This window comes from Pristiophorus japonicus, unplaced genomic scaffold (assembly GCF_044704955.1).
Source record: "Pristiophorus japonicus isolate sPriJap1 unplaced genomic scaffold, sPriJap1.hap1 HAP1_SCAFFOLD_366, whole genome shotgun sequence".
Lineage (NCBI taxonomy): Eukaryota > Metazoa > Chordata > Chondrichthyes > Pristiophoridae > Pristiophorus > Pristiophorus japonicus.
In genome coordinates this window covers 563373-586787 of record NW_027253499.1, presented here as the reverse complement: position 1 = coordinate 586787, position 23415 = coordinate 563373, and the positions used below count along the sequence as shown (strand labels likewise).

The 23415-nt window shown below is 53.8% G+C and overlaps 1 protein-coding gene across 1 annotated transcript in view; it reads left to right on the top strand.

The window, feature by feature from the left end:
• Positions 1-23415, top strand: part of LOC139250291 (POU domain, class 2, transcription factor 2-like) — a 108433-nt gene that overhangs the window by 55993 nt on the left and 29025 nt on the right. Inside the window, exons 4-7 of the mRNA XM_070872780.1 lie at positions 6058-6175; positions 11159-11250; positions 16210-16395; positions 21973-22114. Of these exons, the coding sequence (XP_070728881.1) occupies positions 6058-6175; positions 11159-11250; positions 16210-16395; positions 21973-22114 (538 nt within the window). The remainder of the gene's footprint in view (positions 1-6057; positions 6176-11158; positions 11251-16209; positions 16396-21972; positions 22115-23415) is intronic.

Here is a 23415-nt window from a genome sequence, read left to right as displayed (position 1 = left end):
CACACTCAGTCACACTCAACACACTCAGTCACACGCACACACTCAGCCACACTCAGTCACACTCAGTCACACTCAGCACACTCAGTCACACTCAGTCACACGCACACACTCAGTCACAAGCACACACTCAGACACACTCAGTCACACTCAGCCACACTCAGTCACACGCACACACTCAGTCACATGCACACACTCAGTCACACGCACACACTCAGTCACACGCACACACTCGGTCACACTCAGCACACTCAGCCACACTCAGCCACACTCAGTCACACTCAGCACACTCAGTCACACTCAGCACACTCAGCACACTCAGACACACTCAGTCACACTCAGCACACTCAGACACACTCAGTCACACTCAGACACACACAGCACACTCAGACACACTCAGCACACTCAGACACACTCAGCACACTCAGCACACTCAGACACACTCAACACACTCAAACACACTCAGTCACACTCAGTCACATGCACACACTCAGTCACACGCACACACTCAGTCACACGCACACACTCGGTCACACTCAGCACACTCAGCACACTCAGTCACACTCAACACACTCAGCCACACTCAGACACACTCAGCCACACTCAAACACACTCAGTCACACTCAGTCACATGCACACACTCAGTCACACGCACACACTCAGTCACACGCACACACTCGGTCACACTCAGCACACTCAGCACACTCAGTCACACTCAGACACACTCAACACACTCAGCCACACTCAGACACACTCAGCCACACTCAAACACACTCAGTCACACTCAGTCACATGCACACACTCAGTCACACGCACACACTCAGTCACACGCACACACTCGGTCACACTCAGCACACTCAGACACACTCAGTCACACTCAGTCACACTCAGCACACTCAGACACACTCAGCACACTCAGCACACTCAGACACACTCAGCCACACTCAGCCACACTCAGTCACACTCAGCACACTCGGTCACACTCAGCACACTCAGACACACTCAGACACACTCAGCCACACTCAGCCACACTCAGTCACACTCGGTCACACTCAGCACACTCAGACACACTCAGCCACACTCAGCACACTCAGACACACTCAGCACACTCAGCCACACTCAGCCACACTCAGCACACTCAGTCACACTCAGCACACTCAGTCACACTCAGCACACTCAGACACACTCAGCACACTCAGCACACTCAGTCACACTCAGCACACTCAGACACACTCGGTCACACTCAGCACACTCAGTTACACTCAGACACACTCAGCACACTCAGCACACTCAGTCACACTCAGCACACTCAGTCACACTCGGTCACACTCAGCACACTCAGTTACACTCAGACACACTCAGCCACACTCAGCACACTCAGCACACTCAGTCACACTCAGCACACTCAGTCACATTCGGTCACACTCAGCACACTCGGTCACACTCAGCACACTCGGTCACACTCAGCACACTCAGCCACACTCAGACACACTCAGCACACTCAGTCACACTCGGTCACACTCAGCACACTCAGTTACACTCAGTCACACTCGGTCACACTCAGCCACACTCAGTTACACTCAGACACACTCAGACACACTCAGACACACTCAGCACACTCAGTCACACTCAGCACACTCAGACACACTCAGCACACTCAGACACACTCAGCACACTCAGTCACACTCGGTCACACTCAGCACACTCAGTCACACTCAGCACACTCAGCACACTCAGTCACACTCAGCACACTCAGTCACACTCGGTCACACTCGGCACACTCGGTCACACTCAGCACACTCAGCCACACTCAGACACACTCAGCCACACTCAGTCACACTCAGCACACTCGGTCACACTCAGCACACTCAGTCACACTCAGCACACTCAGTCACACTCAGTCACACTCGGTCACACTCAGCACACTCAGACACACTCAGTCACACTCAGCACACTCGGTCACACTCAGACACACTCAGTCACACTCAGTCACACTCAGTCACACTCAGCACACTCAGACACACTCAGTCACACTCAGCCACACTCAGACACACTCAGACACACTCAGCACACTCAGTCACACTCAGCACACTCAGACACACTCAGCACACTCAGTCACACTCAGTCACACTCAGCCACACTCAGCACACTCAGTCACACTCAGCACACTCAGACACACTCAGCACACTCAGTCACACTCAGTCACACTCGGTCACACTCAGCACACTCAGACACACTCAGTCACACTCAGCACACTCGGTCACACTCAGACACACTCAGTCACACTCAGTCACACTCAGTCACACTCAGCACACTCAGACACACTCAGTCACACTCAGCCACACTCAGACACACTCAGACACACTCAGCACACTCAGTCACACTCAGCACACTCAGACACACTCAGCACACTCAGTCACACTCAGTCACACTCAGCCACACTCAGCACACTCAGTCACACTCAGCACACTCAGACACACTCAGACACACTCAGTCACACTCAGCACACTCAGACACACTCAGCCACACTCAGCACACTCAGTCACACTCAGCACACTCAGACACACTCAGACACACTCAGTCACACTCAGCCACACTCAGCACACTCAGCACACTCAGCCACACTCAGTCACACGCACACACTCAGTCACACGCACACACTCAGTCACACTCAACACACTCAGTCACACGCACACACTCAGCCACACTCAGTCACACTCAGCACACTCAGCCACACTCAACACACTCAACACACTCAGCCACACTCAGCACACTCAGTCACACTCAACACACTCAGCACACTCAGTCACACTCAGTCACACGCACACACTCAGTCACAAGCACACACTCAGACACACTCAGTCACACTCAGCCACACTCAGTCACACGCACACACTCAGTCACATGCACACACTCAGTCACACGCACACACTCAGTCACACGCACACACTCGGTCACACTCAGCACACTCAGCACACTCGACACACTCAGTCACACTCAGCCACACTCAGTCACACTCAGCCACACTCAGACACACTCAGTCACACTCAGCACACTCAGACACACTCAGTCACACTCAGCCACACTCAGACACACTCAGCCACACTCAGTCACACTCAGCACACTCAGTCACACTCAGCACACTCAGCACACTCAGACACACTCAGACACACTCAGTCACACTCAGTCACATGCGCACACTCAGACACACTCAGCACACTCAGACACACTCAGCACACTCAGACACACTCAGCACACTCAGCACACTCAGACACACTCAACACACTCAGCCACACTCAGACACACTCAGACACACTCAGACACACTCAAACACACTCAGTCACACTCAGTCACATGCACACACTCAGTCACACGCACACACTCGGTCACACTCAGCACACTCAGCACACTCAGTCACACTCAACACACTCAGCCACACTCAGACACACTCAGCCACACTCAAACACACTCAGTCACACTCAGTCACATGCACACACTCAGTCACACTCAGCACACTCAGACACACTCAGCCACACTCAGCCACACTCAGCCACACTCAGTCACATGCACACACTCAGTCACACGCACACACTCAGCCACACTCAGTCACACGCACACACTCGGTCACACTCAGTCACACGCACACACTCAGCCACACTCAGCACACTCAGCACACTCAGCACACTCAGTCACACTCAGACACACTCAGTCACACTCAGTCACACTCAGTCACACTCAGCACACTCAGTTACACTCAGACACACTCAGTCACACTCAGCCACACTCAGCACACTCAGTTACACTCAGACACACTCGGTCACACTCAGCACACTCAGTCACACTCAGCACACTCAGACACACTCAGACACACTCAGACACATTCAGCCATACTCAGCCACACTCAGTCACACTCAGCACACTCAGACACACTCAGCCACACTCAGCCACACTCAGCACACTCAGACACACTCAGCCACACTCAGCCACACTCAGCCACACTCAGTCACACTCAGCACACTCAGACACACTCAGCCACACTCAGCACACTCAGTCACACTCAGTCACACTCAGCACACTCAGACACACTCAGACACACTCAGCACACTCAGACACACTCAGACACACTCAGCACACTCAGACACACTCAGCACACTCAGCCACACTCAGCACACTCAGCACACTCAGCCACACTCAGTCACACGCACACACTCAGTCACACTCAGCCACACTCAGACACACTCAGCACACTCAGACACACTCAGCACACTCAGCCACACTCAGACACACTCAGTCACACTCAGCCACACTCAGTCACACTCAGACACACTCAGCACACTCAGACACACTCAGCCACACTCAGTCACACTCAGCCACACTCAGCACACTCAGTCACACTCAGCCACACTCAGACACACTCAGCACACTCAGACACACTCAGCACACTCAGCCACACTCAGACACACTCAGTCACACTCAGCCACACTCAGTCACACGCACACACTCAGTCACACGCACACACTCAGTCACACTCAACACACTCAGTCACACGCACACACTCAGCCACACTCAGTCACACTCAGCACACTCAGTCACACTCAGTCACACTCAGCACACTCAGTCACACTCAGTCACACGCACACACTCAGTCACAAGCACACACTCAGACACACTCAGTCACACTCAGCCACACTCAGTCACACGCACACACTCAGTCACACGCACACACTCAGTCACACTCAACACACTCAGTCACACGCACACAGTCAGCCACACTCAGTCACACGCACACACTCAGTCACACGCACACACTCAGTCACACGCACACACTCAGCCACACTCAGTCACACGCACACACTCAGCCACACTCAGTCACACGCACACACTCAGCCACACTCAGTCACAAGCACACACTCAGTCACACTCAACACACTCAGTCACACGCACACACTCAGCCACACTCAGTCACACTCAACACACTCAGTCACACACACACACTCAGCCACACTCAGTCACACGCGCACACTCAGCCACACTCAGTCACACGCACACACTCAGCCACACTCAGTCACACACACACACTCAGTCACACTCAACACACTCAGCCACACGCACACACTCAGCCACACGCACACACTCAGCCACACTCAGCCACACGCACACACTCAGCCACACGCACACACTCAGCCACACGCACACACTCAGCCACACTCAGCCACACGCACACACACACACTCAGCCACACGCACACACTCAGCCACACGCACACACTCAGCCACACTCAGCCACACGCACACACACACACACTCAGCCACACGCACACACTCAACACACTCAGCCACACGCACACACTCAACACACTCAGCCACACGCACACACTCAACACACTCAGCCACACGCACACACTCAACACACTCAGCCACACGCACACACACACACTCAGCCACACTCAGCGACACGCGCACACTCGCGCACACACACACCCGCCCAAACACCGACGTCCGTACTCGCTTACACTGACGCTATTTGCAGACACTCATTTTCATGTACACTCAGACATTCACACTCGTCTATCTGCACAGCCGGGTATACACCCACGCTCTCACACCCACTCACATTTGCAAACTCAATTGCTGGCTCCCATACTTGTCGGTCATTTCCGAACACACTCGCTCGCTCGCACGTCATGCTCTCACCAACACATTTGTGTCATTGTTCCACACCGTTGCACATCATTGGCTCAGTCTGATACACTTCAAAACAATGTCGCCGCACCCGTTGGCAGACACTCCAGCTCTCACGTACTCGGGCTCATCAGCATTCATTCAAATGTACGTTAGCACACATGCTCACTGCATTACACTCAAATACCCCGTGGAAGATATTTATCTGTCCAACTTCTTGCTCTTACACACACGCTGACAGACTCATCCATTCTCACGTCCTTACGCTCTGAAACATCCGCCGTTCTCTGAGACTTCAGGCAATGGCTGGCCTGGCAATGCCCTGCGGTCCTTGGCTGTCCTACTCGGAGCTGACTAACTGGCCTGTCTTTACCTTTAGGACCTTCAGCAGTTGCTCCAGCTCCAGCAGTTGGTCCTTGTACCTGGGCATCACCTCGCTGCCAACCTTCAAGGACCTGCACAGTTCCTCCTGCCACAGGCAGCGCAAGGACAGCAAGGTAGGCGTTTCCTCATCGTTCCGTCACAGCGCGTGGATCGGTGTATCACAAGGGTCTGCCCTCTCTCAGTACCTGCTCCTGGGCTGTTGGGGGCTCGGGCGAGCTTCCTTCCCTCCCCGCGCTGAGCAATGAAGGAGGAAGGTCGGACAGTCCACCGCCTGCGGCCGTACTGAGCCCAGAAATGGATGGAGGTATGAATTGACTCTGGGTCTGTGACCTCACTGTCCCCGTGCTCTCGGTCTCTGACCTCACTGTCCCCATGCTCTGGGTCTCTGACCTCACTGTCCCCGTGCTCTGGGTCTCTGACCTCACTGTCCCCGTGCTCTGGGTCTATGACCTCACTGTCCCCATGCTCTGGGTCTGTGACCTCACTGTCCCCATGCTCTGGGTCTGTGACCTCACTGTCCCCGTGCTCTGGGTTTGTGACCTCACTGTCCCCGTGCTCTGGGTCTCTGACCTCACTGTCCCCGTGCTCTGGGTCTCTGACCTCACTGTCCCTGTGCTCTGGGTCTCTGACCTCACTGTCCCCGTGCTCTGGGTCTCTGACCTCACTGACCAGACTATTATCTGAATGGTGACAGATTAGGAAAAGGGAAGGTGCAACGAGACCTGGGTGTCATGGTACATCAGTCATTGAAGGTTGGCATGCAGGTACAGCAGGCGGTTAAGAAAGCAAATGGCATGTTGGCCTTCATAGCGAGGGGATTTGAGTACAGGGGCAGGGAGGTGTTGCTACAGTTGTACAGGGCCTTGGTGAGCCCACACCTGGAGTATTGCGTACAGTTTTGGTCTCCTAACTTGAGGAAGGACATTCTTGCTATTGAGGGAGTGCAGCGAAGATTCACCAGACTGATTCCCGGGATGGTGGGACTGACCTATCAAGAAAGACTGGATCAACTGGGCTTGTATTCACTGGAGTTCAGAAGAGTGAGAGGGGACCTCATAGAAACGTTTAAAATTCTGACGGGTTTGGACAGGTTGGATGCAGGAAGAATGTTCCCAATGTTGGGGAAGTCCAGAACCAGGGGTCACAGTCTAAGGATAAGGGGTAAGCCATTTAGGACCGAGATGAGGAGAAACTTCTTCACCCAGAGAGTGGTGAACCTGTGGAATTCTCTACCACAGGAAGTAGTTGAGGCCAATTCACTAAATATATTCAAAAGGGAGTTAGATGAAGTCCTTACTACTCGGGGGATCAAGGGGTATGGCGTGAAAGCAGGAAGTGGGTACTGAAGTTTCATGTTCAGCCATGAACTCATTGAATGGCGGTGCAGGCTAGAAGGGCTGAATGGCCTGCTCCTGCACCTATTTTCTATGTTTCTATGTTTCTATGTCCCCGTGCTCTGGGTCTCTGACCTCACTGTCCCCGTGCTCTGGGTCTATGACCTCACTGTCCCCGTGCTCTGGGTCTCTGACCTCACTGTCCCCGTGCTCTGGGTCTATGACCTCACTGTCCCCGTGCTCTGGGTCTGTGACCTCACTGTCCCCGTGCTCTGGGTCTCTGATCTCATTGTCCCCGTGCTCTGGGTCTCTGACCTCACTGTCCCCGTGCTCTGGGTCTCTGACCTCACTGTCCCCGTGCTCTGGGACTCTGACCTCACTGTCCCCGTGCTCTGGGTCTCTGATCTCACTGTCCCCATGCTCTGGGTCTCTGATCTCACTGTCCTCGTGTTCTTGGTCTCTGATCTCACTGTCCCCACGCTCTGATCTCACTGTCCCCATGCTCTGGGTCTCTGATCTCACTGTCCCCGTGCTCTGGGTCTCTGATCTCACTGTCCCCGTGCTCTGGGTCTCTGATCTCACTGTCCCCATGCTCTGGGTCTCCGATCTCACTGTCCCCGCGCTCTGGGTCTCTGATCTCACTGTCCCCCATGCTATGGGTCTCTGATCTCACTGTCCCCCGTGCTATGGGTCTCTAATTTCACTGTCCCCGCGCTCTGGGTCTCTGATCTCACTCTCCCCCGTGCTCTGGGTCTCTAATTTCACTGTCCCCACGCTCTGGGTCTCTGATCTCACTGTCCCCGTGCTCTGGGTCTCTGATCTCACTGTCCTCGTGCTCTGGGTCTCTGATCTCACTGTCCCTGTGCTCTGGGTCTCTGATCTCACTCTCCCCCGTGCTATGGGTCTCTGATCTCACTCTACCCCGTGCTATGGGTCTCTGATTTCACTGTCCCCGGGCTCTAGATCTCTGATCTCACTGTCCCCGCGCTCTGGGTCTCTGATCTCACTGTCCTCGTGCTCTGGGTCTCTGATCTCACTCTCCCCCGCGCTCTAGGTCTCTGATCTATATGGGTAGAGCTGCAGAATACCAAAGGACAAAAAACGTTAGTGGGAGTTGTGTACAGACCTCCAAACAGTAGTAGTGATGTTGGGGAGGGCATCAAACATGAAATTAGGGCTGCGTGCAATAAAGGTGCAGCAGTTATCATGGGTGACTTTAATATGCACATAGATTGGGTTAACCAAACTGGAAGCAATACGGTAGAGGAGGATTTCCTGGAGTGCATAAGGGATGGTTTTTTAGACCAATATGTCGAGGAACCAACTAGGGGGGAGGCCATCTTAGACTGGGTGTTGTGTAATGAGAGAGGATTAATTAGCAATCTCGTTGTGCGAGGTCCCTTGGGGAAGAGTGACCATAATATGGTGGAATTCTGCATTAGGATGGAGAATGAAATAGTTAATTCAGAGACCATGGTCCAGAACTTAAAGAAGGGTAACTTTGAAGGTATGAGGCGTGAATTGGCTAGGATAGATTGGCGAATGATACTTAAGGGGTTGACTGTGGATGGGCAATGGCAGACATTTAGAGACCGCATGGATGAATTACAACAATTGTACATTCCTGTCTGTCGTAAAAATAAAAAAGGGAAGGTGGCTCAACCGTGGCTATCAAGGGAAATCAGGGATAGCATTAAAGCCAAGGAAGTGGCATACAAATTGGCCAGAAATAGCAGCGAACCCGGGGACTGGGAGAAATTTAGAACTCAGCAGAGGAGGACAAAGGGTTTGATTAGGGCAGGGAAAATGGAGTACGAGAAGAAACTTGCAGGGAACATTAAGATGGATTGCAAAAGTTTCTATAGATATGTAAAGAGAAAAAGGTTAGTAAAGACAAACGTAGGTCCCCTGCAGTCAGAATCAGGGGAAGTCATAACGGGGAACAGAGAAATGGCAGACCAATTGAACAAGTACTTTGGTTCGGTATTCACTGAGGAGGACACAAACAACCTTCCGGATATAAAAGGGGTCGGAGGGTCTAGTAAGGAGGAGGAACTGAGGGAAATCCTTATTAGTCGGGAAATTGTGTTGGGGAAATTGATGGGATTGAAGGCCGATAAATCCCCAGGACCTGATGGACTGCATCCCAGAGTACTTAAGGAGGTGGCCTTGGAAATAGTGGATGCATTGACAGTCATTTTCCAACATTCCATTAACTCTGGATCAGTTCCTATGGAGTGGAGGGTAGCCAATGTAACCCACTTTTTAAAAAAGGAGGGAGAGAGAAAACAGGGAATTATAGACCGGTCAGCCTGACATCGGTAGTGGGTAAAATGATGGAATCAATTATTAAGGATGTCATAGCAGTGCATTTGGAAAGAGGTAATATGATAGGTCCAAGTCAGCATGGATTTGTGAAAGGGAAATCATGCTTGACAAATCTTCTGGAATTTTTTGAGGATGTTTCCAGTAGAGTGGACAAGGGAGAACCAGTTGATGTGGTATATTTGGACTTTCAGAAGGCTTTCGACAAGGTCCCACACAAGAGATTAATGTGCAAAGTTAAAGCACATGGGATTGGGGGTAGTGTGCTGACATGGATTGAGAACTGGTTGTCAGACAGGAAGCAAAGAGTAGGAGTAAATGGGGACTTTTCAGAATGGCAGGCAGTGACTAGTGGGGTACCGCAAGGTTCTGTGCTGGGGCCCCAGCTGTTTACACTGTACATTAATGATTTAGACGAGGGGATTAAATGTAGTATCTCCAAATTTGCGGATGACACTAAGTTGGGTGGCAGTGTGAGCTGCAAGGAGGATTCTATGAGGCTGCAGAGCGACTTGGATAGGTTAGGTGAGTGGGCAAATGCATGGCAGATGAAGTATAATGTGGATAAATGTGAGGTTATCCACTTTGGTGGTAAAAACAGAGAGACAGACTATTATCTGAATGGTGACAGATTAGGAAAAGGGGAGGTGCAAAGAGACCTGGGTGTCATGGTACATCAGTCATTGAAGGTTGGCATGCAGGTACAGCAGGCGGTTAAGAAAGCAAATGGCATGTTGGCCTTCATAGCGAGGGGATTTGAGTACAAGGGCAGGGAGGTGTTGCTATAATTGTACAGGGCCTTGGTGAGGCCACACCTGGAGTATTGTGTACAGTTTTGGTCTCCTAACTTGAGGAAGGACATTCTTGCTATTGAGGGAGTGCAGCGAAGGTTCACCAGACTGATTCCTGGGATGGCGGGACTGACCTATCAAGAAAGACTGGATCAACTGGGCTTGTATTCACTGGAGTTCAGAAGAATGAGAGGGGACCTCATAGAAACGTTTAAAATTCTGACGGGGTTAGACAGGTTAGATGCAGGAAGAATGTTCCCAATGTTGGGGAAGTCCAGAACCAGGGGACACAGTCTAAGGATAAGGGGGAAGCCATTTAGGACCGAGATGAGGAGGAATTTCTTCACCCAGAGAGTGGTGAACCTGTGGAATTCTCTACCACAGAAAGTTGTTGAGGCCAATTCACTAAATATATTCAAAAAGGAGTTAGATGAAGTCCTTACTACTAGGGGAATCAAGGGGTATGGTGAGAAAGCAGGAATGGGGTACTGAAGTTTCATGTTCAGCCATGAACTCATTGAATGGCGGTGCAGGCTAGAAGGGCCGAATGGCCTACTCCTGCACCTATTTTCTATGTTTCTATCTCACTGTCCTCGTGCTCTGTGTCTCTGATCTCACTGATTCGCCACTCTCCTTTCCATTCCAGGTCTGCTCTCGACACCAAATCTTCTACAGCTACCTCAGCAAAGCCAAGGGGGACTCCTGCAAGCCCAACCCCGCCTGGGGCTCGCTGCACAGGTCAGTCAAAGCACTACGTCCCAAGCTGCACACAGTCACTGCTCAGAATTACCTTCAGACTTCTAAGTAAGAGCCAGCGTTAGTCTGTACCACACTCTGTGCCTGTGTCAGTCTCTGTACACACACTCAGTGCCTGTGTCAGTCTCTGTACACACACTCAGTGCCTGTGTCAGTCTCTGTACACACACTCAGTGCCTGTGTCAGTCTCTGTACACACACTCAGTGCCTGTGTCAGTCTCTGTACACACACTCAGTGCCTGTGCTAGTCTCTGTACACACACTCAGTGCCTGTGTCAGTCTCTGTACACACACTCAATGCCTGTGTCAGTCTCTGTACACACACTCAGTGCCTATGTCAGTCTCTGTACACACACTCAGTGCCTGTGTCAGTCTCTGTACACACACTCAGTGCCTGTGTCAGTCTGTACACACATTCTGTGCCTGCGTCAGTCTCTGTACACACACTCTGTGCCTGTGTCAGTCTCTGTACACACACTCAGTGCCTGTGTCAGTCTGTACACACACTCTGTGCCTGTGTCAGTCTCTGTACACACACTCAGTGCCTGTGTCAGTCTCTGTACACACACTCAGTGCCTGTGTCAGTCTCTGTACACACTCAGTGCCTGTGCCAGTCTCTGTACACACACTCAGTGCCTGTGTCAGTCTCTGTACACACACTCAGTGCCTGTGTCAGTCTCTGTACACACACTCAGTGCCTGTGCCAGTCTCTGTACACACACTCAGTGCCTGTGTCAGTCTCTGTACACACACTCAGTGCCTGTGCCAGTCTCTGTACACACACTCAGTGCCTGTGTCAGTCTCTGTACACACACTCAGTGCCTGTGTCAGTCTCTGTACACACACTCAGTGCCTGTGCCAGTCTCTGTACACACACTCAGTGCCTGTGTCAGTCTCTGTACACACACTCAGTGCCTGTGCCAGTCTCTGTACACACACTCAGTGCCTGTGTCAGTCTCTGTACACATACTCAATGCCTGTGTCAGTCTCTGTACACACACTCAGTGCCTATGTCAGTCTCTGTACACACACTCAGTGCCTGTGTCAGTCTCTGTACACACACTCAGTGCCTGTGTCAGTCTGTACACACATTCTGTGCCTGCGTCAGTCTCTGTACACACACTCTGTGCCTGTGTCAGTCTCTGTACACACACTCAGTGCCTGTGTCAGTCTGTACACACACTCTGTGCCTGTGTCAGTCTCTGTACACACACTCAGTGCCTGTGTCAGTCTCTGTACACACACTCAGTGCCTGTGTCAGTCTCTGTACACACTCAGTGCCTGTGCCAGTCTCTGTACACACACTCAGTGCCTGTGCCAGTCTCTGTACACACACTCAGTGCCTGTGTCAGTCTCTGTACACACACTCAGTGCCTGTGTCAGTCTCTGTACACACACTCAGTGCCTGTGTCAGTCTCTGTACACACACTCAGTGCCTGTGTCAGTCTCTGTACACACACTCAGTGCCTGTGTCAGTCTCTGTACACACACTCAGTGCCTGTGTCAGTCTCTGTACACACATTCAGTGCCTGTGTCAGTCTCTGTACACACACTCAGTGCCTGTTTCAGTCACTGTACACACACTCAGTGCCTGGTTGTGACAGGATGAGACTGGATTTAGGGGAAATAAACCGGAAAATAATAGAGTTCAGGAGAAAGAGCGAACGCTAAAAAACAAAAACAAACAAGCCAATACTATAGAATCATGGAAAGTTACAACACAGGCCATTCGGCCTGTTGTGCGTGTACTTACTCCTTCAAAAAGCAGTTCTGCTTCATCCCACAACCCTGCTTGTCCGAGAGTCTGGTGCCTAGAACTATCCACAATACCCCAGCTCAGGCTCAACCGCTGATTTATAAAGCTCCAGCATGATCTCTTTGCTTTTATATTTTATTCCTCTATTTATAAACCCGAATAACCCATGTGCTTTTTTAACTCACTCATCAGCTTGCTGTGCCACCGTTAAGGATTTGTATATAAGAACATAAGAAATAGGAGCAGGAGTAGGCCATACAGCCCCTCGAGCCTGCTCTGCCATTTAATACGATCACGGCTGATCTGATCATGGACTCGGGTCCACTTCCCCGCCCACTCCCCATAACCCCTTATCCCCTTACCGGTTTGTGAACACATCTCATCTGCACTCTTCAAAATCGTTCCATGTTAGTCCTCCCTAATCACCTTGCAAATCACCTCCCAGTCTGAAAAATAATGATCCACCGCCACCCTCTGCTTTTTGTCACTGAGCCAATTGTGTCCCCATTCCCCCACTTTCCCCTTCGTTCCGTGGGTTTGCACCTTCTTAACAAGCCTCCTGTGGGGCTCTGTCGAAGGCCTTTGAAAGTCGCTATGTAAAACCTCTGCTGCATGACCTCATCAAAGAGTTCAACCAAGTTAGTCACCTGCTGCAATGGCTTCTTATCCAGCACGGTGTCACATTTTTTTTTTGTCTTATAACACTCCTGTTAAGCGCCTTGGGCTGTTTACGATGTTAAAGGCACTATATAAATACAAGTTGTTGTTGGGGATAAAACCCCTGGTCCGGATGGATTGCATCCACACATATTAAACAAAGTTGGGGAAGAGGGAACGGAAGCCACATATATATAGATCCATCTGGACCAAGGCGCTTAACAGGAGTGTTATAAGACAAAAAAAATACATATAATATATATATAAACATTTATTAGAAAAGGAAATAATGCCAGAAGACTGATGGACAGCTAATGTTAATCCTATTTTTAAAAAGGGAGATCGAACAAGTCCAGAAAACTATGGATCAATTAACTTAACGTCGGTGGTAGGATAGATAATGGATTCCTTACTCCAATATGTAATAAACAAGCATGGATTTCAAAAGAGACGGTCATGCTTGACCAATCTATTGAATTCTTTGAAGAAACAACAGAAAGGGTAGACAAGGGTACTGCAGTAGATGTTATCTATTTGGCTTTTCCAAAGGCCTTCAATAAGGTAGACTGATGAACAAGGCCAGAGCATGTGGAGTCAGGGGACAAGTAGCAGAATGGAACGCAAGCTGGCTACAAAAGAGAAAAGAGAGAGAGAGTAGGGGATCATGGTAGTTATTCAGACTGGCAAGTGGTGTTCCACAAGGATGGATGCTGGGACCACTGTTGTTTGCAGTTGACAATTGATTTGGACTCGGGAATCGGAAGTACAAGTTCAAAATTTGCGGATGACATCAAATTGGGAGGGATAACTAATACAGAGGAGGACTGCGGCAAAACACAGAAAGGCGTTAATAAGCTTGCAGAACGGGCGTGTAATCGTCAAATTAATTTCAATATCAATAAGTGTGGTGCATTTTGGTCAGAAGAATGAGGAAGCCGTATGCTCCCTGGAAAATAGTATCTAAATGGGGTCAAGGAGCAAAGGGATCTCGGGGTACAGATAAACAAATCGCTACAAGTACAGACACAGGCACTGGGGTTTCATTCTAGAGGGATAGAATTGAAAAGCAGAGAAGTTATGTCAAACTTGTATCAAACCTTTGTTAGACCACAGTTTGGAGTACTGCGTACAGTTATGGTCTCCATATTATGTAAAGGATATAGAGGCACTGGAAAAGTTGCAAATAAATATTTACAATGATGATACCAGAACCAACGTGAAAGATTGAACTGGCTGGGGCTCTTTTCTCCAGCAAAGAGAAGGCTGAGGGGTGATCTGATAGAGAGCTTTAAAACTCTGAAGGTGTTTGATAGAGTAGACATAGGGAAGATGTTTCCACTTGTGGGGGAGGTTAAACTAGGGGCCATAAAGATAATACAGTCACCAAGAAATCGAAATCCAATAGGGAATTCAGGAGAAACATCCTTTCCCCAGAGAGTGGTGAGAATGTGGAACTCGCTCCCACAAGGAGTGGTTGAAGCGAGTAGTATCGATGTATTTAAGGGGAAGCTGGATAACTACATGAGGGAGAAAGGGATAGAAGGATATGTTGATGGGGTGAGATGAAGAGGGAGGGGGCTCGAGTGGAGCATAAACCCCGACATGGATCTGTTGGGCCGAATGGCCTGTTTCTGTGCAGTAAATTCTCTGTATTGGGAAGAGGCATGAAGGTAGGAGGGAGAGAGGGACAGAAGGCATGATAGAGAGGGGAAGGCATGGGGGAGAGTGAGTGGGGGGAGGGAGAGAGAGGGGAGGGAATGGGGGGAGGGAGAGAGAGGGGAGGGCATGAGGGAAAGTGAGTGAGGGAGAGAGAGAGGAGGGCATGAGGGAGAGAGAGAGAGGGGAGGGAATGGGGAGGGAGAGAGAGGGGAGGGCATGAGGGAGAGTGAGTGAGTGGGGGGAGGGAGAGAGAGGGGAGGGAATGGGGAGAGTGAGTGAGGGGAGAGAGCGAGAGGGGAGGGCATGAGGGAGAGTGAGCAAGGGGAGGGAGAGAGAGAGGGGAGGGCATGGGGAGAGTGAGTGGGGGGAGGGAGAGAGAGGGGAGGGCATGGGGAGAGTGAGCGAGGGGAGGGGAGGGAGAGGGGAGGGCATGAGGGAAAGTGAGCGAGGGGAGGGAGAGAGAGGGGAGGGCATGGGGAGAGTGAGTGGGGGGAGGGAGAGAGAGAGGGGAGGACATGGGGGAGAGAGAGGGGGTAGGGCATGGGAAAGAGAGGGCGTTGGAGAGTGAGGGGGAGGGGAAGGGGTGTGAGAGGGAAGGGGGAGGGACAGAGGGGCAGGCATGGGAAAGAGAGGGAAGGGGAAGGAGAGAGAGAGGGTAAGAAATGGGAGTGAGAGGGGATGGAGAGGTGGATTGCAGAGAGGCGTAGTGTGTGTGAGTGATGGAACTGTATTACGGAGACGCCTCTCTTGACACCGACACCATTTGCTGAGAGGGGACCCTGTCTTGGTGGAGGAGCTGTAGGTTGTGTCACCTCACTAGGACAGCCCATAATATTCTTTAATGTGTGAATCTGACTCTTGTGTTGCAGGCAGTGACCCGGCCAGGCCTCCCCGGGTCCTTAGCCCATGAGCCTCACCTGCAGGGACTCCCCCACTCACAGACAACCAAAGGTGTGGAGGCCCCATCACACCCCGAGGAGCCCAGCGACCTGGAGGAGCTGGAGCAGTTCGCTCGCACCTTCAAACAGCGGCGCATCAAGCTGGGCTTCACCCAGGTAAGGTGCTCAATGCTGGCTGGCCAGAGGTAGTGCCATGTGGGTAACGTAATGAGGTGGGTCAGTGCTGTAACTGGGCCGGGAACGGTCAGTCTGTCCTGTAACTGGGCCGGGAACGGTCAGTCTGTCCTGTAACTGGGCCGGGAACGGTCAGTCTGTCCTGTAACTGGGCCGGGTATATTGAGTTTGCCCTGTAACCAGCCTGTCACTCCGGGTCTGTAACCTAGCCTGTCACTCCGGGACCTGTAACCCAGCCTGTCACTCCGGGACCTGTAACCCAGCCTGTCACTCCGGGTCTGTAACCCAGCCTGTCACTCCGGGTCTGTAACCCAGCCTGTCACTCCGGGTCTGTAACCCAGCCTGTCACTCCGGGTCTGTAACCCAGCCTGTCACTCCGGGACCTGTAACCCAGCCTGTCACTCCGGGTCTGTAACCCAGCCTGTCACTCCGGGTCTGTAACCCAGCCTGTCACTCCGGGTCTGTAACCCAGCCTGTCACTCCGGGCCTGTAACCCAGCCTGTCACTCCGGGACCTGTAACCCAGCCTGTCACTCCGGGACTGTAACCCAGCCTGTCACTCTGGGACCTGTAACCCAGCCTGTCACTCCGGGTCTGTAACCCAGCCTGTCACTCGGGACCTGTAACCCAGCCTGTCACTCCGGGTCTGTAACCCAGCCTGTCACTCCTGGACTGTAACCCAGCCTGTCACTCCGGGTCTGTATCGCAGCCTGTCACTCCGGGCCTGTAACCCAGCCTGTCACTCCGGGTCTGTAACCCAGCCTGTCACTCCGGGTCTGTAACCCAGTCTGTCACGCCGGGTCTGTAACCCAGCCTGTCACTCCGGGCCTGTAACCCAGCCTGTCACTCCGGGTCTGTAACCCAGCCTGTCACTCCGGGTCTGTAACCCAGCCTGTCACTCCGGGTCTGTAACCCAGCCTGTCACTCCGGGTCTGTAACCCAGCCTGTCACTCCGGGTCTGTAACCCAGCCTGTCACTCCGGGACCTGTAACCCAGCCTGTCACTCCGGGTCTGTAACCCAGCCTGTCACTCCGGGTCTGTAACCCAGCCTGTCACTCCGGGTCTGTAACCCAGCCTGTCACTCCGGGCCTGTAACCCAGCCTGTCACTCCGGGACCTGTAACCCAGCCTGTCACTCCGGGACTGTAACCCAGCCTGTCACTCTGGGACCTGTAACCCAGCCTGTCACTCCGGGTCTGTAACCCAGCCTGTCACTCCGGGTCTGTAACCCAGCCTGTCACTCCGGGACCTGTAACCCAGCCTGTCACTCCGGGTCTGTAACCCAGCCTGTCACTCCTGGACTGTAACCCAGCCTGTCACTCCGGGTCTGTATCGCAGCCTGTCACTCCGGGCCTGTAACCCAGCCTGTCACTCTGGGTCTGTAACCCAGCCTGTCACTCCGGGTCTGTAACCCAGTCTGTCACGCCGGGTCTGTAACCCAGCCTGTCACTCCGGGCCTGTAACCCAGCCTGTCACTCCGGGTCTGTAACCCAGCCTGTCACTCCGGGTCTGTAACCCAGCCTGTCACTCCGGGCCTGTAACCCAGCCTGTCACTCCGGGACCTGTAACCCAGCCTGTCACTCCGGGCCTGTAACCCAGCCTGTCGCTCCGGGTCTGTAACCCAGCCTGTCACTACGGGTCTGTAACCCAGCCTGTCACTCCTGGACTGTAACCCAGCCTGTCACTCCGGGTCTGTATCGCAGCCTGTCACTCCGGGCCTGTAACCCAGCCTGTCACTCCGGGTCTGTAACCCAGCCTGTCACTCCGGGTGTGTAACCCAGTCTGTCACGCCGGGTCTGTAACCCAGCCTGTCACTCCGGGCCTGTAACCCAGCCTGTCACTCCGGGCCTGTAACCCAGCCTGTCACTCCGGGTCTGTAACCCAGCCTGTCACTCCTGGAATGTAACCCAGCCTGTCACTCCGGGTGTGTAACCCAGCCTGTCACGCCGGGTCTGTAACCCAGCCTGTCACTCCGGGCCTGTAACCCAGCCTGTCACTCCGGGTCTGTAACCCAGCCTGTCACTCCTGGAATGTAACCCAGCCTGTCACTCCGGGTCTGTATTGCAGCCTGTAACCCAGCCTGTCACTCCGGGACCTGTAACCCAGCCTGTCACTCTGGGTCTGTAACCCAGCCTGTCTCTCCGGGTCTGTAACCCAGCCTGTCACTCCGAGTCTGTAACCCAGCCTGTCACTCCGGGTCTGTAACCCAGCCTGTCACTCCGGGACCTGTAACCCAGCCTGTCACTCCAGGCCTGTAACCCAGCCTGTCACTCCGGGACCTGTAAGCCAGCCTGTCACTCCGGGTCTGTAACCCAGCCTGTCACTCCGGGTCTGTAACCCAGCCTGTCACTCCGGGCCTGTAACCCAGCCTGTCACTCCGGGCCTGTAACCCAGCCTGTCACTCCGGGCCTGTAACCCAGCCTGTCACTCCGGGCCTGTAACCCAGCCTGTCACTCCGGGTCTGTAACCCAGCCTGTCACTCCTGGACTGTAACCCAGCCTGTCACTCCTGGACTGTAACCCAGCCTGTCACTCCGGGCCTGTAACCCAGCCTGTCACTCCGGGCCTGTAACCCAGCCTGTCACTCCGGGTCTGTAACCCAGCCTGTCACTCCGGGACTGTAACCCAGCCTGTCACTCCGGGCCTGTAACCCAGCCTGTTACTCCGGGACTGTAACCCAGCCTGTCACTCCGGGCCTGTAACCCAGCCTGTCACTCCGGGACTGTAACCCAGCCTGTCACTCCGGGTCTGTAACCCAGCCTGTCACTCCGGGACTGTAACCCAGCCTGTCACTCCGGGTCTGTAACCCAGCCTGTCACTCCGGGTCTGTAACCCAGCCTGTCACTCCGGGTCTGTAACCCAGCCTGTCACTCCGGGTCTGTAACCCAGCCTGTCACTCCGGGACCTGTAACCCAGCCTGTCACTCCGGGTCTGTAACCCAGCCTGTCACTCCGGGTCTGTAACCCAGCCTGTCACTCCGGGTCTGTAACCCAGCCTGTCACTCCGGGCCTGTAACCCAGCCTGTCACTCCGGGACCTGTAACCCAGCCTGTCACTCCGGGACTGTAACCCAGCCTGTCACTCTGGGACCTGTAACCCAGCCTGTCACTCCGGGTCTGTAACCCAGCCTGTCACTCCGGGACCTGTAACCCAGCCTGTCACTCCGGGTCTGTAACCCAGCCTGTCACTCCTGGACTGTAACCCAGCCTGTCACTCCGGGTCTGTATCGCAGCCTGTCACTCCGGGCCTGTAACCCAGCCTGTCACTCCGGGTCTGTAACCCAGCCTGTCACTCCGGGTCTGTAACCCAGTCTGTCACGCCGGGTCTGTAACCCAGCCTGTCACTCCGGGCCTGTAACCCAGCCTGTCACTCCGGGTCTGTAACCCAGCCTGTCACTCCGGGTCTGTAACCCAGCCTGTCACTCCGGGCCTGTAACCCAGCCTGTCACTCCGGGACCTGTAACCCAGCCTGTCGCTCCGGGTCTGTAACCCAGCCTGTCACTACGGGTCTGTAACCCAGCCTGTCACTCCTGGACTGTAACCCAGCCTGTCACTCCGGGTCTGTATCGCAGCCTGTCACTCCGGGCCTGTAACCCAGCCTGTCACTCCGGGTCTGTAACCCAGCCTGTCACTCCGGGTGTGTAACCCAGTCTGTCACGCCGGGTCTGTAACCCAGCCTGTCACTCCGGGCCTGTAACCCAGCCTGTCACTCCGGGTCTGTAACCCAGCCTGTCACTCCTGGAATGTAACCCAGCCTGTCACTCCGGGTGTGTAACCCAGCCTGTCACGCCGGGTCTGTAACCCAGCCTGTCACTCCGGGCCTGTAACCCAGCCTGTCACTCCGGGTTTGTAACCCAGCCTGTCACTCCTGGAATGTAACCCAGCCTGTCACTCCGGGTGTGTAACCCAGCCTGTCACTCCGGGTCTGTATTGCAGCCTGTAACCCAGCCTGTCACTCCGGGACCTGTAACCCAGCCTGTCACTCTGGGTCTGTAACCCAGCCTGTCTCTCCGGGTCTGTAACCCAGCCTGTCACTCCGAGTCTGTAACCCAGCCTGTCACTCCGGGTCTGTAACCCAGCCTGTCACTCCGGGACCTGTAACCCAGCCTGTCACTCCGGGCCTGTAACCCAGCCTGTCACTCCGGGTCTGTAACCCAGCCTGTCACTCCTGGAATGTAACCCAGCCTGTCACTCCGGGTGTGTAACCCAGCCTGTCACGCCGGGTCTGTAACCCAGCCTGTCACTCCGGGCCTGTAACCCAGCCTGTCACTCCGGGTCTGTAACCCAGCCTGTCACTCCTGGAATGTAACCCAGCCTGTCACTCCGGGTGTGTAACCCAGCCTGTCACTCCGGGTCTGTATTGCAGCCTGTAACCCAGCCTGTCACTCCGGGACCTGTAACCCAGCCTGTCACTCTGGGTCTGTAACCCAGCCTGTCTCTCCGGGTCTGTAACCCAGCCTGTCACTCCGAGTCTGTAACCCAGCCTGTCACTCCGGGTCTGTAACCCAGCCTGTCACTCCGGGACCTGTAACCCAGCCTGTCACTCCAGGCCTGTAACCCAGCCTGTCACTCCGGGACCTGTAAGCCAGCCTGTCACTCCGGGTCTGTAACCCAGCCTGTCACTCCGGGTCTGTAACCCAGCCTGTCACTCCGGGCCTGTAACCCAGCCTGTCACTCCGGGCCTGTAACCCAGCCTGTCACTCCGGGCCTGTAACCCAGCCTGTCACTCCGGGCCTGTAACCCAGCCTGTCACTCCGGGCCTGTAACCCAGCCTGTCACTCCGGGTCTGTAACCCAGCCTGTCACTCCTGGACTGTAACCCAGCCTGTCACTCCTGGACTGTAACCCAGCCTGTCACTCCGGGCCTGTAACCCAGCCTGTCACTCCGGGACTGTAACCCAGCCTGTCACTCCGGGTCTGTAACCCAGCCTGTCACTCCGGGACTGTAACCCAGCCTGTCACTCCGGGCCTGTAACCCAGCCTGTTACTCCGGGACTGTAACCCAGCCTGTCACTCCGGGCCTGTAACCCAGCCTGTCACTCCGGGACTGTAACCCAGCCTGTCACTCCGGGTCTGTAACCCAGCCTGTCACTCCGGGACTGTAACCCAGCCTGTCACTCCGGGCCTGTAACCCAGCCTGTTACTCCGGGACTGTAACCCAGCCTGTCACTCCGGGCCTGTAACCCAGCCTGTCACTCCGGGCCTGTAACCCAGCCTGTCACTCCGGCACTGTAACCCAGCCTGTTACTCTGGGTGTGCTGTGTGGCTCAGAAGAGCCGAGGGCCCAGGGGCAGCACGGGCCCAGCCCACTCTGCGATACGTGTACGCTCTAGGTCCGTGCAGCAGAGCTGGTCTCCAGTCGTCCTGGTTCACCCTTGCCACTGGATAAAGGCCTAGCTCAGCAAAGCCCGTGTGGCGGCTGGTGTGTAACGGTCACCACACGTTAATAAAATCCACCCACAGGCATCTTTCACCCCTCACTTGGAGTTCAGGACTCCTGTGGAAGCAAGTCATCCTCGTTCGAGGACCGCCTGTGACGATGATGATGATGCTGTGTGTCTGCAGGGCGATGTCGGGCTGGCGATGGGGAAGCTTTACGGCAATGACTTCAGCCAGACGACAATCTCCCGTTTTGAGGCCCTCAACCTCAGCTTTAAGAACATGTGCAAACTGAAACCCTTACTAGAGAAATGGCTGAATGATGCAGGTATGTGACCTCTGATCCTTCAACTCTGACTTTTCAACATGGTCCTTTTTTTAAAATCATGATCATCTCAAATTCCTCATCGTACAGCACAGAAGGAGGCCATTCGGCCCATCGAATCTGCGTCGGCTCTTTTGAGGAGCAATCCAGTTAGTCCCACTGCTTGTAAACATGGGTTCTTTGCTTAAGAATGCATAGCAACACATTGCTATTAAGACCTAGTTGGTTTAGCAGCAAATATTTAACAAACACACCGCACATTACCAGGTCCTCCACCAGGCTCACAACCACCTGCCCCATCGTGGATCCCCCGAACCCAACTGGCTGGGGTTTTATTGAGTCTTGTGAACATCACATGACTGGCGAAGCCACTCACAACTCAACAGTTCTACAACTCTTTTGTTGCAAAACAAATTAAACAGTTAGTTCAAGTGTCGCCCGATTAAAGGCAAGGGACACTCCAAACACTTTTCAAGTGCCCTTTTTTTTTGGGCACTAAAACCACAAATATATACATGTGCCCCCTGGCTAAAAGGGAGGGGACACTAAAACCCGGCAATAAAACAAATTAAACTTTAAAACATATCAAATCAAATTAAAATTTGTTTGCCGGGGGTGATGATGCACTCCAGTCCCTCCGGTGCCCACCTCTCGCGGAAGGCCGCGAGCGTACCGGTGGACACCGCGTGCTCCATCTCCAAGGACACCCTGGACCGGAGGTAAGAGCGGAAGAGAGGCAGGCAGTCAGGTTGAACGACCCCCTCGACCGCCCGCTGCCTGGACCGGCTGATAGCACCCTTGGCCAGGCCCAGGAGCAGTCCTACGAGGAGGCCCTCGGACCTACCCGCTCCCCTTCGCAAAGGGTGCCCAAAGATCAGGAGTGTGGGACTGAAGTGCAGCCAGAATTTGAGGAGCAGCCCCTTTAAATAATAAAACAGGGGCTGCAACCTCGCACATTCCGTAAAAACATGGAACACGGACTCCTCCAGACCGCAGAAATTGCAGGCGGCCTTGGAGCCCGTGAACCGGCTTAAAAATATATTGCACGGCACAGCTCCGTGCACCACCCTCCAGGCCAAGTCCCCGATGAATAGTGGGAGGACTCCCGCGTCGAGTGCCCTCCATCGGGGACCCCCGCCTCCTCCGGACAGCAAGATGGTACGCCATGGCGTGTCCGGACGGCAGGCGAGGATGGCAAAGTTGAGAGTGTGCAGGGGCAGCCCGTACAGGAAACCCCTCCGCGTGGAACTGAAAGGCACGGAGGGGATTTCCCCGAGGCGGCTCAAGTTGTGAGGCGCCGGCCC